This window comes from Cherax quadricarinatus, chromosome 8 (genome assembly GCF_038502225.1).
Source record: "Cherax quadricarinatus isolate ZL_2023a chromosome 8, ASM3850222v1, whole genome shotgun sequence".
Classification (NCBI taxonomy): domain Eukaryota; kingdom Metazoa; phylum Arthropoda; class Malacostraca; order Decapoda; family Parastacidae; genus Cherax; species Cherax quadricarinatus.
The window spans coordinates 9834075-9849148 of NC_091299.1; the positions used below are offsets into that span (position 1 = coordinate 9834075).

Here is a 15074-nt window from a genome sequence, read left to right on the forward strand (position 1 = left end):
TTGGAGTGTGAGCAGGGTAATATTTAGTGAAGGGATACAGGGAAACTGGTTATTTTTATATAGCCGGACTTGAGTACTGGAAATGGGAAGTACAGTGCCTGCACTCTAAAGGAGGGGTTCAGGATATTGGCAGTTTGGAGGGATATGTTGTGTATCTTTATACGTATATGCTTCTAAACTGTTGTGTTCTGAGCACCTCTGCAAAAACAGTGATTATGTGTGAGTGAGGTGAAAGTGTTGAATGATGATGAAAGTATTTTCTTTTTGGGGATTTTCTTTCTTTTTTTGGGTCACCCTGCCTCGGTGGGAGACTGCCGACTTGTTAAAAAAATAAAATATACCTCTACGCACCACTCACCTTTTTTCCCTCATCAGTTCTATGATTAACCTCATCCTTCATAAATTCATCCACAGACACATCAGCTCCCAAGTATCTGAAAACATTCACTTCCATACTCCTCCCCAATTTGATATCCAATTTTTCTGTATCTAAATCATTTGATACCCTTATCACCTTACTTTTTTCTATTTTCACTTTCAACTTTCTACCTTTACACACACACTCAAACTCATCCACTAACCTTTGCAATTTTTCTTTAGAATCTCCCATAAACACAGTATCATCAGCAAAAAGCAACTGTGTCAACTCCCATTTTGTACTTGATTCCCGATAATTTAATCTCGCTCCTCTCCCCAACACCATAGCATTTACTTCTATTACAACCCCTTCTATAAATATATTAAACAACCATGGTGACATTACACATCCCTGTCTAAGGCCTACTTTTACTGGGAAGTAATCTCCCTCTTTCCTGCACACCTTAACCTGAGCCTCACTATCCTCATAAAAACTCTTTACAGCATTTAGTAACTTACTACCTATTCCATACACTTGCAACATCTGTCACATAGCTCTCCTAGCCACTCTCTCATATGCCTTTTCTAAACCCATAAATGCAGTGACAAATTCCCTTCCTTTATCTAAATACAGTGGATCCCCGGTTAACGATATTTTTTCACTCCAGAAGTATGTTCAGGTGCCAGTACTGACCGAATTTGTTCCCATAAGAAATATTGTGAAGTAGATTAGTCCATTTCAGACCCCCAAACATACACGTACAAACGCACTTACATAAATACACTTACATAATTGGTCACATTCGGAGGTAATCGTTATGCGGGGGTCCACTGTATTGTTCACATATATGCTTCAATTTAAACACTTGATGTACATATCCCCTACCCACTCTAAAGCCTCCTTGCTCATCTGAAATCCTACACTCTGTCTTACCTCTAATTTTTCAGTAATAACCCTCTACACTTTACCTGGTATACTCAGTAAATGTCTTCCCCTATAATTTTTACAATCTCTATTGTATCCCTTTTATTTTTTATTTTTTTTTTTCAACAAGTCGGCCGTCTCCCACTTTTTATGTACTTTTTTGTAATTTATATACCTTTTCTAAATCCATTAACATGATAATTTTTTTTTTTAATACATCGGCTGTATCCCACCAAGGCAGGGCGACCTAAAAAGAAAAACAAAGTTTTTTTCTTTTTAAATTTGGCATTTTATACAGGAGAAGGGGTTACTAGCCCTTTGCTCCCAGCATTTTAGTCACCTCATATGACACGCATGGCCGAAAACTTGAGAGCCAGGTGGGAATAACAGGGAATGTACTCCTGTGGATCATAGAATATCTTAGGGCAGGGAAGCAAAGAGTGACTATCAGGAAGGAGACCTCAGAATGGGGAAGAGTAACTAGCAGGGTTTCATAAGGATTGGTATTGGGACCAGTATTGTGTGTTTTTGGTTTAAGTGAATGACATTCCAGTTAGAATTGATAGAGCTATATCCCTGTCTGCTGATTATGTAAAACTAATGAGAATAAAACATGAGGACAAGGCAAGGCTCCAAAGGGTTCTGGTTGCTTGAATTTGACCCCAATAAATGTAAGATCATGATGATTGGGGAAGAAATAAGAAGACAAGAATCAGCATATAAACTAAGGGAACAGGCTAAGGACTTCATTCAGAGCATAGTGCCCAGTATATTGCCAGAGACAATATACTGGCCATGGACCAGGTCAAGAGATCTTTTGTTCTAAGTAGAATTTTATCAAGTTATTGTAAAAAAAAACTTGACACAAAAAATGGAATGACTTTTATTTCAGGATCCACATCATCACTCTATGATGAAGAGTAAAGAAATTCCACTGATATTTGTAATGGGCTATGTTTCCCATGCCTTAAACATTGAGAGCAGGCAGCTCAAATCTTTAAATTGAATGTATTGTTTTCCAGGAGATTGAAAAACAAAAACTGTTAACAGCAGAAGTCTCCAATGAGAAAATTAAATTGGAAGAGTTGGCAAAGCGAAGCAAGTTATCCTCTGAACGACAGGTGAGTTGAATTTCCTATATTACTCTATTTTTATATTAAGCATAAACTACGTGAGTGTGAAGGTAGTAAAGAGCAAGATGATAACAAGTAGGTGTACTGTACAAGTATAATTTTTTTTTTTTTTTTCAACAAGTTGGCCGTCTCCCACCGAGGCAGGGTGACCCAAAAAACAAAGAAAATCCCCAAAAAGAAAATACTTTCATCATCATTCAACCCTTTCACCACACTCACACATTATCACTGCTTTTGCAGAGGTGCTCAGAATACAACAGTTTAGAAGCATATACGTATAAAGATACACAACATATCCCTCCAAACTGCCAATATTCCAAACCCCTCCTTTAAAGTGCAGGCATTGTACTTCCCATTTCCAGGACTCAAGTCCGACTATATGAAAATAACCGGTTTCCCTGATTTTTTTTTTTTTTTTTTTTTTTCAACAAGTCGGCCGTCTCCCACCGAGGCAGGGTGACCCAAAAAAGAAAGAAAATCCCCAAAAAGAAAATACTTTCATCATCATTCAACACTTTCACCACACTCGCACATTATCACTGTTTTTGCAGAGGTGCTCAGAATACAACAGTCTAGAAGCATACACATATAAAGATACACAACATATCCCTCCAAACTGCCAATATCCCAAACCCCTCCTTTAAAGTGCAGGCATTGTACTTCCCATTTCCAGGACTCAAGTCCGACTATATGAAAATAACCGGTTTCCCTGAATTTTTTTTTTCAACAAGTCGGCCGTCTCCCACCGAGGCAGGGTGACCCAAAAAAAAAGAAAGAAAATCCCCAAAAAGAAAATACTTTCATCATCATTCAACACTTTCACCACACTCACACATTATCACTGCTTTTGCAGAGGTGCTCAGAATACAACAGTTTAGAAGCATATACGTATAGAGATATACAAATACACTAAATATTACCCTGCTCACACTCCAACAGATCGTCAGGTCCCAAGTATCATTCGTCTCCATTCACTCCTATCTAACGCTCATGCACGCTTGCTGGAAGTCCAAGCCCCTCGCCCACAAAACCTCCTTTACCCCCTCTTTCCAACCCTTTCGAGGACGACCCTTACCCCTCCTTCCTTTCCCTATAGATTTATATGCTTTCCGTGTCATTCTACTTTGACCCATTCTCTCTAAATGACCAAACCACCTCAACAACCCCTCTTCTGCCCTCTGACTAATGCTTTTATTAACTCCACACCTTCTCCTAATTTCCACACTCCGAATTTTCTGCATAATATTTACACCACACATTGCCCTTAGACAGGACATCTCCACTGCCTCCAACCGTCTCCTCGCTGCTGCATTTACCACCCAAGCTTCACATCCATATAAGAGTGTTGGTACTACTATACTTTCATACATTCCCTTCTTTGCCTCCATAGATAACGTTTTTTGACTCCACATATACCTCAACGCACCACTCACCTTTTTTCCCTCGTCAATTCTATGATTAACCTCATCCTTCATAAATCCATCCGCCGACACGTCAACTCCCAAGTATCTGAAAACATTCACTTCTTCCATACTCCTCCTCCCCAATTTGATATCCAATTTTTCTTTATCTAAATCATTTGATACCCTCATCACCTTACTCTTTTCTATGTTCACTTTCAACTTTCTACCTTTACACACATTCTCAAACTCATCCACTAACCTTTGCAATTTTTCTTTAGAATCTCCCATAAGCACAGTATCATCAGCAAAAAGTAACTGTGTCAATTCCCATTTTGAATTTGATTCCCCATAATTTAATCCCACCCCTCTCCCGAACACCCTAGCATTTACTTCTTTTACAACCCCATCTATAAATATATTAAACAACCATAGTGACATTACACATCCCTGTCTAAGACCTACTTTTACCGGGAAGTAGTCTCCCTCTCTTCTACACACCCTAACCTGAGCCTCGCTATCCTCATAAAAACTCTTTACAGCATTTAGTAACTTACCACCTATTCCATACACTTGCAACATCTGCCACATTGCTCCCCTATCCACTCTATCATATGCCTTTTCTAAATCCATAAATGCTTTAAAAACTTCCTTACCTTTATCTAAATACAGTACTGCTCACATATATGCTTCAATGTAAACACTTGATCTACACATCCCCTACCCACTAAAACCTCCTTGCTCATCCGCAGTTCTACATTCTGTCTTACCTCTAATTCTTTCAACAATAACCCTACCGTACACTTTTCCTGGTATACTCAGTAAACTTATTCCTCTATAATTTTTACAATCTGTTTTGTCCCCCTTCCCTTTATATAAAAGGACTATACACACTCTCTGCCAATCCCCAGGTACCTTCCCCTCTTTCATACATTTATTAAACAAAAATACCAACCACTCCAACACTATGTCTCCCCCTTCTTTTAACATTTCTGTCATGATCCCGTCAGTTCCAACTGCTTTACCCCCTTTCATTCTGTGTAATGCCTCATACACCTCCCCCACACTCACATCCTGCTCTTCTTCACTCCTAAAAGATGATATACCTCCCTGGCCAGTGCATGAAATTACCGCCTCCCTTTCTTCGTCGAAATTTAAAAGTTCCTCAAAATATTCTCGCCATCTACCCAAAACCTCCATCTCCCCATCTACTAACTCCCCTTCTCTGTTTTTAACTGATAAATCCATTTGTAGGTAGTAGGTTGGTAGACAGCAACCACCCAGGGAAGTACTACCGTCCTGCCAGATGACTGTGAAACAAAAACCTGTAACTGTTTTGCATGATGGTAGGATTGCTGGTTTCTTTTTCTGTCTCATAAACACGCTAGATAACAGGGATATCTTGCTACTCCTACTTACACTTTGGTCACAATTCACAGACAAGCACATGCATATATATATACATACATCTAGGTTTTTCTCCTTTTTCTAAATAGCTCTTGTTCTTTATTTCTTCTATTGTCCATGGGGAAGTGGAAAAGAATCTTTCCTCCGTAAGCCATGCGTATCGTATGAGGCGACTAAAATGCCGGGAGCAATGGGCTAGTAACCCCTTCTCCTGTAGACATTTACTAAAAAAGAGAAGAAGAAAAACTTTATAAAACTGGGATGCTTAAATGTTCGTGGATGTAGTGCGGATGACAAGAAACAGATGATTGCTGATGTTATGTATGAAAAGAAGTTGGATGTCCTGGCCCTAAGCGAAACAAAGCTGAAGGGGGTAGGAGAGTTTCAGTGGGGGGAAATAAATGGGATTAAATCTGGAGTATCTGAGAGAGTTAGAGCAAAGGAAGGGGTAGCAGTAATGTTAAATGATCAGTTATGGAAGGAGAAAAGAGAATATGAATGTGTAAATTCAAGAATTATGTGGATTAAAGTAAAGGTTGGATGCGAGAAGTGGGTCATAATAAGCGTGTATGCACCTGGAGAAGAGAGGAATGCAGAGGAGAGAGAGAGATTTTGGGAGATGTTAAGTGAATGTATAGAAGCCTTTGAACCAAGTGAGAGAGTAATTGTGGTAGGGGACCTGAATGCTAAACTAGGAGAAACTTTTAGAGAGGGTGTGGTAGGTAAGTTTGGGGTGCCAGGTGTAAATGATAATGGGAGCCCTTTGATTGAACTTTGTATAGAAAGGGGTTTAGTTATAGGTAATACATATTTTAAGAAAAAGAGGATAAATAAGTATACAAGATATGATGTAGGGCGAAATGACAGTAGTTTGTTGGATTATGTATTGGTAGATAAAAGACTGTTGAGTAGACTTCAGGATGTACATGTTTATAGAGGGGCCACAGATATATCAGATCACTTTCTAGTTGTAGCTACACTTAGAGTAAAAGGTAGATGGGATACAAGGAGAATAGAAGCATCAGGGAAGAGAGAGGTGAAGGTTTATAAACTAAAAGAGGAGGCAGTTAGGGTAAGATATAAACAGCTATTGGAGGATAGATGGGCTAATGAGAGCATAGGCAATGGGGTCGAAGAGGTATGGGGTAGGTTTAAAAATGTAGTGTTAGTGTTCAGCAGAAGTTTGTGGTTACAGGAAAGTGGGTGCAGGAGGGAAGAGGAGCGATTGGTGGAATGATGATGTAAAGAGAGTAGTAAGGGAGAAAAAGTTAGCATATGAGAAGTTTTTACAAAGTAGAAGTGATGCAAGGAGGGAAGAGTATATGGAGAAAAAGAGAGAGGTTAAGAGCATGGTGAAGCAATGTAAAAAGAGAGCAAATGAGAGAGTGGGTGAGATGTTATCAACAAATTTTGTTGAAAATAAGAAAAAGATTTGGAGTGAGATTAACAAGTTAAGAAAGCCTAGAGAACAAATGGATTTGTCAGTTAAAAATAGGAGAGGAGAGTTATTAAATGGAGAGTTACAGATATTGGGAAGATGGAGGGAATATTTTGAGGAATTGTTAAATGTTGATGAAGATAGGGAAGCTGTGATTTCGTGTATAGGGCAAGGAGGAATAACATCTTGTAGGAGTGAGGAAGAGCCAGTTGTGAGTGTGGGGGAAGTTCGTGAGGCAGTAGGTAAAATGAAAGGGGGTAAGGCAGCCGGGATTGATGGGATAAAGATAGAAATGTTAAAAGCAGGTGGGGATATAATTTTGGAGTGGTTGGTGCAATTATTTAATAAATGTATGGAAGAGGGTAAGGTACCTAGGGATTGGCAGAGAGCATGCATAGTTCCTTTGTATAAAGGCAAAGGGGATAAAAGAGAGTGCAAAAATTATATGGGGATAAGTCTGTTGAGTATACCTGGTAAAGTGTATGGTAGAGTTATAATTGAAAGAATTAAGAGTAAGACGGAGAATAGGATAGCAGATAAACAAGGAGGCTTTAGGAAAGGTAGGGGGTGTGTGGACCAGGTGTTTACAGTGAAACATATAAGTGAACAGTATTTAGATAAGGCTAAAGAGGTCTTTGTGGCATTTATGGATTTGGAAAAGGCGTATGACAGGGTGGATAGGGGGGCAATGTGGCAGATGTTGCAAGTGTATGGTGTAGGAGGTAGGTTACTTAAAGCAGTGAAGAGTTTTTATGAGGATAGTGAGGCTCAAGTTAGAGTATGTAGGAAAGAGGGAAATTATTTCCCAGTGAAAGTAGGCCTTAGACAAGGATGTGTGATGTCACCGTGGTTGTTTAATATATTTATAGATGGGGTTGTAAGAGAAGTAAATGCGAGGGTCTTGGCAAGAGGCGTGGAGTTAAAAGATAAAGAATCACACACAAAGTGGGAGTTGTCACAGCTGCTCTTTGCTGATGACACTGTGCTTTTGGGAGATTCTGAAGAGAAGTTGCAGAGATTGGTGGATGAATTTGGTAGGGTGTGCAAAAGAAGAAAATTAAAGGTGAATACAGGAAAGAGTAAGGTTATGAGGATAACAAAAAGATTAGGTGATGAAAGATTGAATATCAGATTGGAGGGAGAGAGTATGGAGGAGGTGAATGTATTCAGATATTTGGGAGTGGACGTGTCAGCGGATGGGTCTATGAAAGATGAGGTGAATCATAGAATTGATGAGGGGAAAAGAGTGAGTGGTGCACTTAGGAGTCTGTGGAGACAAAGAACTTTGTCCTTGGAGGCAAAGAGGGGAATGTATGAGAGTATAGTTTTACCAACGCTCTTATATGGGTGTGAAGCATGGGTGATGAATGTTGCAGCGAGGAGAAGGCTGGAGGCAGTGGAGATGTCATGTCTGAGGGCAATGTGTGGTGTGAATATAATGCAGAGAATTCATAGTTTGGAAGTTAGGAGGAGGTGCGGGATTACCAAAACTGTTGTCCAGAGGGCTGAGGAAGGGTTGTTGAGGTGGTTCGGACATGTAGAGAGAATGGAGCGAAACAGAATGACTTCAAGAGTGTATCAGTCTGTAGTGGAAGGAAGGCGGGGTAGGGGTCGGCCTAGGAAAGGTTGGAGAGAGGGGGTAAAGGAGGTTTTGTGTGCGAGGGGCTTGGACTTCCAGCAGGCATGCGTGAGTGTGTTTGATAGTGAATGGAGACAAATGGTTTTTAATACTTGACGTGCTGTTGGAGTGTGAGCAAAGTAACATTTATGAAGGGGTTCAGGGAAACCGGCAGGCCGGACTTGAGTCCTGGAGATGGGAAGTACAGTGCCTGCACTCTGAAGGAGGGGTGTTAATGTTGCAGTTTAAAAACTGTAGTGTGAAGCACCCTTCTGGCAAGACAGTGATGGAGTGAATGATGGTGAAAGTTTTTCTTTTTCGGGCCACCCTGCCTTTGTGGGAATCGGCCAGTGTGATAATAATAATAATAATGTATTACTTATTACCAAACTTCTTTCTACACATAGCTCAATTAAAGGCTCCCCATTTTCATTTACTTCCCAGTAATGGTAGATAAGACACATAGGCAACATTTAGGCAACTTCATTCCGAAATGTTTCGCCTACACATTAGGCTTCTTCAGTCGAGTACAGAAAGTAGGCAGGACCAGTAGAGATGTGAAGATGATGTAATCAGTCCATCACCCTTGAAGTCGTACATTTGAGATTGTCAGTCCCTCATCCTTGAGAAATTCTGTTCAAAGTCTGAAACTAACTGAAGATCAAGTGACAGTGTTGAATCTTAAATACTGTCGGAAGGAGGGGTGCAGAGTAGGAGTAGTGAGAATGTAGCCACTGGGAGGTCATGTCCCTCTCAGATCAAACAATTCTCACTTGAAAAAATTGTTTGATCTGAGAGGGACATGACCTCCCAGTGGCTACATTCTCACTATTACTACTCTGCACCTCTCCTTCCAACAGTATTTAAGTCTCAATACTGTCGCTTGATCTTCAGTTAGTTCCAGACTTTGGAACAGAATTTCTCCAGGCCGAGGGACTGACAACCTCAAATCTATGACTTCAAGGGTGATGGACTGATTACATCATCTTCACATCTCTACTGCTCCTGCCTACTTTCTGTACTCAACTGAAGAAGCCTACTGTGTAGACGAAACGTTTCGGAATAAAGTTGCCTAAATGTTGCCTATGTGTCTTATCTACCAACCTGTCAGTATTGTATACCATTTGATAATCACTTCCCAGTAATAGTAGGTCTTAGACAGGGATGTGTAACATCTTCATGGTTCTTTAATATATTTATAGATGGGGTTGTGAAGGAGGTAAATGCTAGGATGTTGGGGAGAGGGGTAGGATTAAATTATGGGGAATCAAGTACAAAATGGGAGTTGACACAGTTACTTTTTGCTGATGATACTGTGCTTATGGGAGATTCTAAAGAAAAGTTGCAAAGGTTAGTGGATGAGTTTGGGAGGGTGTGTAAAGGTAGAAAGTTGAAAGTGAACATAATAAAGAGTAAGGTGATGAGGGTATCAAACAGTTTAGATAAAGAAAAATTGGATATCACATTGGAGAGAGGGAGTATGGAAGAAGTGAATGTTTTCAGATATTTGGGACTTGACGTGTCAGTGGATGGGTTTATGAAGGATGAAGTTAACCATAGAATTGATGAAGAAAAAAAGGTGAGTAGTGCATTGAGGTATATGTAGAGACAAAAAAGCATTATCTATGGAGGCAAAGAAGGGAATATATGAAAGTGTAGTGGTACCAACATTTATATGGGTGTGAAGCTTGGGTTGTAAATGCTGCAGCGAGGAAGGGGTTGGAGTCAGTGGAAATGTCCTGTCTAAGGGCAATGTGTGGTGTAAATATTATGCAGAGAATTCGACTGGAAATTCGGAGAAGGTGTGGAGTTAATAAAAGTATAAGAGGGCTGAAGAGGGGTTGTTGAGGTGGTTTGGTCATTTAGAGAGAATGGATCAAAGTAGAATGACATGGAGAGCATATAACATGCATTTGCAACATGCAAATGCAGTGTTGAAATGACCTTTTACAGTTGTATGTATAAGCATTTATTGCTTACAGTGTATTGAAAAATTGAAAACACAACATTTAAGCTAAAATTTAACAAGAAATATGCTGTATACACAAACTGTAAGTTATCTTGTACCAAAGTTGAGGAATGTTAATATTTTTAAAATTAACTTAACACAGATAGAGATCTTAGAAGAGCAACTCCTGAAACACAAAGTTGAAGTGCAGCAGCTGATGGCTGAAAGGGATACCATCCGAAATGAGTTTGAAGGTGAGTACAGTATTTAAAATTAATTTCTTGAGCAAATCGAAATGATATAGCAGTGTGATTTGAATTATTAAATTTTTATGACTGTTTAGGTAAGCAATTGGCTGCTTATTAAACATATATTAATTAAAGAAGTTAACAAAATTGACATGAAAGTGGAGCATTTAAGAACAGAGCATTTCTGTTTATATGTTTCCATTTTATCATAAGCATAATTAAATCTGCATTTTTTTTTTGTAACTCAAAGTATCTAATGCAGATTTTCTAGTCACCTAATTGACTAACCTGATTTGTCAGATGACGCCTGTGTCCCAGTAATTAAGGGATGAAAATATTGTACTGCAGTGGATCGTTGATTAAGAATTAATCTTTAAGGACCTTTTTGCTATATGACAGTTGAAGAATTGCATCAGTTTTTCGATCACGACGCTGTGATGTTTATTTATAATGGTATAACTATAGGAAAATATACCTAAAAACCTGTATAAGTAGGCTAGTAACTGATAATTTCACTGTAACTTCACACTGCTGTTCCATTAACAGCCATTCACTTACCCTAGCTGTATTTACACAAATGTTGAATGTGTTAGTGATTGATATTTAAGTGTGGAAAGTACAGTAGTAAACAAAAAAGTGTTAACAAATGTATTGTACAAGGTCTCGTCAACCCTCTCCACATATTTCCATATCAACTAACAATAATATCTGGAATGGAATGAATAGAAAGCTTTACATTTTTTTTTTCTGGGGGGTTTAATTAATGTAACTATATTTTTCTCATGTTCTTCAATTCATTTTAGATTAGACGATGTTTTCAGAAATGTAATGACCATCTTAATCAATGGTCAGCTGTACTTGTACCTATGTCTTCATTCATATAGGCAGTATTTTTATATTAACTTAGCAATTGTCAATTACAGTCTGTTTAGTTAGCCCCATTAATTATTCAGCAATAACAATGATCAGTGTTTCATTTTGAGAGTTTTGCGGTCAGTTACTGCAGGCAATTTAGTGGTACTCTTTTTAATTCTTATTTTTGATATATGTACTGTATCCAACATAACATAATAAAATGCTCTTTTCTTTTTACTACTCATTTTTGCAATGCTGAAGCATCTTATTATGTAACCTGGAATTCTTGTTTTGGAGGTGGTAATTTCATGCACTGGCCAGGGAGGTATAACATCTTTTAGGAGTGAAGAAGAGCAGGATGTGAGTGTAGGGGAAGTGCATGAGGCATTACATAGAATGAAAATGGGTAAAGCAGCAGGAACTGATGGGATCATGACAGAAATGTTAAAAGCAAGGGGGGATATAGTGTTAGAGTGATTGGTATTTTTGTTTAATAAATGTATGAAAGAGGGGAAGGTACCTAGGTATTGGCAGAGAGCATGTATAGTTCTTTTATATAAAGGGAAGGGGGACAAAAGAGATTGTAAAAATTATAGGGGAGTAAGTTTACCGAGTCCTAGGCAGTAGGTTGGTAGACAGCAACTGCCCAAGGAGGTACTGCCGTCTTGCCAGGTGACTGTAAAATAAAAACCTGTAATTGTTTTATATGATTGTAGGATTGCTGGTGTCTCTTTTTCTGTCTCATAAACATGCAAGATTTCAGGTAGGTTGTGCTCCTTCTATTTACATTAAGGTCATACTACACGTGCATGTACAAGCATATATATACAGACCCTTCTGGGTTTTCTTCCATTTTACTTACTAGTTCTTGTTCTTGTTTATTTCCACTTATCTCCATGGGGAAGTGGAAACAGAATTCTTCCTCCGTAAACCATGCATGTCGTAAGAGTCGACTAAAATGCCGGGAGCAAGGGGTTAGTAACTCCTCCTCCTGTATATATTATTAAATGTAAAAGGAGAAACTTTCGTTTTTCTTTTTGGGCCACCCTGCCTCGGTGGGATACAGCCGGTGCGTTGAAAGAAGAGAAGTTTACTGAGTATACCAGATAAACTGTACTGTAGGGTTAGTATTGAAATAATGAGAGGTAAGACAGAGTAGGATTGCAGATGAGCAAGGAGGCTTTAGAGTGGGTAGAGGATATGTAGATCAAGTGTTTACATTGAAGCATATACTATGTGAACAATATTTAGATAAAGGTAGGGAAGTTGTCATTGCATTTATGGATTTAGAAAAGGCATATGATAGAGTGGATAGGGGAGCAATGTGGCAGATGTTACAAGTGTATGGAATAGGTAGTAAGTTACTAAATGCTGTAAAGAGTTTTTATGATTATAGTGAGGCTCAGGTTAGGGTGTGTAGAAGAGAGGGAGACTACTTCCCAATAAAAGTAGGTCTTAGACAGAGATGTGTAATGTCACCATGGTTATTTAATATATTTATAGATGGGGTCGTAAAAAAAGTAAATGCTAGGGTGTTGGGGAGAGGAGTGGGAGTAAATTATGGGATATCAAGTACAAAATGGGAGTTGACAGTTACTTTTTGCTGATGATACTGTGCTTATGGAAGACTAAAGAAAAGTTGCAAAAGGTTAATGGACGAGTTTGGAAGGGTGTGTAAAGGTAAAAAGTTGAAAGTGAACATAGGAAAGAGTCAGGTGATGAGGGTATCAAATGATTTAGATAAAGAAAAATTGGATATCACATTGGAGATAGGGAGTATGGAAGAAATTAATGTTTTCAGATATTTGGGAGTTGATGTGTCAGTGGATGGGTTTATGAAGAATGAGGTTAACCATAGAATTGATGAAGGAAAAAAGGTGAATGGTGCATTGAGGTATCTGTGGATACAAAAAAACGTTATCTCTGGAGGCAAAGGGAATGTATGAAAGTATAGTGGTATCAACACACTTATATGGGTGTGAAGCTTGGGTTGTAAATGCTGCAGCGAGGAGGCGGCTGGAGGCAGTGAAAATGTCCTGTCTAAGGGCAATGTGTGGTGTAAATATTATGCAGAGAATTTGAAGTGTGGAAATTAGGAGGAGGTGTGGAGTTACTAAAAGTATTAGTCAGAGGGCTGAAGAGGGGTTGTTGAGGTGGTTTGGTCATTTAGAAAGAATGGATCAAAGTAGAATGACATGGAGAGCGTATAAATTTGTAGGGGAAGGAAGGAAGGGGAGGGGTCGTCCTAGAAAAGGTTGGAGGGAGGGGGTAAAGGAGGTTTTGTGGGTGAGTGGCTTGGACTTCCAGCAAGCATGTGTGACCGTGTTAGATGGGAGTAAATGGAGACAAATGGTTTTTGGGACTTGATGAGTTGTTGGAGTGTGAAGAGGGTAATATTTAGTGAAGGGATTCATGGAAACTGGTTATTATAGATTTAGCCGGACTTGAGTCCTGGAAATGGGAAGTACAATGCCTGCACTTTAAAGGAGGGGTCTGGGATATTGACAGTTTGGAGGGACTTTTAAACTGTCGTTTCTGAGCGCCTCTGTGAAGACAGTGATTATGTATGAGTGAGGTGAAAGTGTTTAATGATGATGAAAGTATTTTCTTTTTGGGGATTTTTTTTTCTTTTTGGGTCACCCTGCCTCAGTGGGAGATGGCCGACTTGTTAAAAAAAAAAAAAAAAAAAAAAGAATAATTCTACCTTTATACAGTAGGTCTAGTGACACTGCAATCTATTTTGATTTTCTTTAACGACAGATATCAGTTTATCTTCCATACTTTTTCTGTTCTGAGTAAAAGTCACCTGTAACAAGAGAACTTTCCTTTATTCATACAGTGTATATAAGCTTTGACCATTAAACATCTTCCTTGTTTACTTGTATCACCTGCTCATTAGATTACATAGGGTAATGGTTTTCTTTAGTTTATATTTGTCATATGTTTATTATTTCACTTGTAATAAAAGTTTGCAAGTTGCATATTTTAACACCATAATTAATTAGCTTCTACTAAGGTAAACCTTTTCTTTGTAAACTACATGATAAAAGCTTACTTATTTGTGCATCTCGCATAATTTTACATACTCTAAATAAAAGTGTTGATTGTGTCATCATTCTTTATTAATAGGATATAGGGTCAGAGCTGCCAGCGTCTTGCGGCAAAAAAGTCGTCCACCAGACGTTAACATAAATGAGCTGCAGAGTGAGAAGGAGGAACTCCAAGCTGATTGTGAAGTTGCTCAGCTAAAAGTTCAACAGCTACAGTGAGCATCCCATTAAAATTATGTATTTTGAATATAATGTAAGTTTGACTGTTGGTAAAATATCAGTTCACTACAGAAAACTTGAAATATTATTTTAGGCTGAGAATATGACATTGAGTAAGGAGTAACTTAATATATTAGGTAATAATTGGTGAGTGTGTGCTAACAGTCTAGATTATAGAAGAAAAACATTGTTCATAGTAAGATTGAAGAGGGTTGTATGCTTACAACCCAACCAATTCATTTGAAGAAAAAAAATTATGACATTTGCATTATAAAATACAGAAGTTCAGAAAATTGCATGAAAACAAGAAAAAGTAATTATTCTCATTCATATAATAATGAGTGAGGGTGTGTAAATAAAGAAAGTTGAAAGTGAATATAGATTAGAGTAAGGTGATGACGGTATCGAAAAGTAGGTAAACAAAAATTGAATATCACATTGGAGGGAGGGAATATGGAAGAAGTGAATGTGTTCAG

The 15074-nt window shown here is 38.5% G+C and overlaps 1 protein-coding gene across 2 annotated transcripts in view; it reads left to right on the forward strand.

The window, feature by feature from the left end:
• Positions 1-15074, forward strand: part of GCC185 (GRIP and coiled-coil domain containing 185 kDa) — a 145199-nt gene that overhangs the window by 84939 nt on the left and 45186 nt on the right. For both annotated transcript variants that reach the window (XM_070082846.1, XM_070082847.1), the window contains exons 14-16: positions 2305-2403; positions 10390-10480; positions 14459-14594. In XM_070082846.1, coding sequence (XP_069938947.1) covers positions 2305-2403; positions 10390-10480; positions 14459-14594 — 326 coding nt within the window. The remainder of the gene's footprint in view (positions 1-2304; positions 2404-10389; positions 10481-14458; positions 14595-15074) is intronic.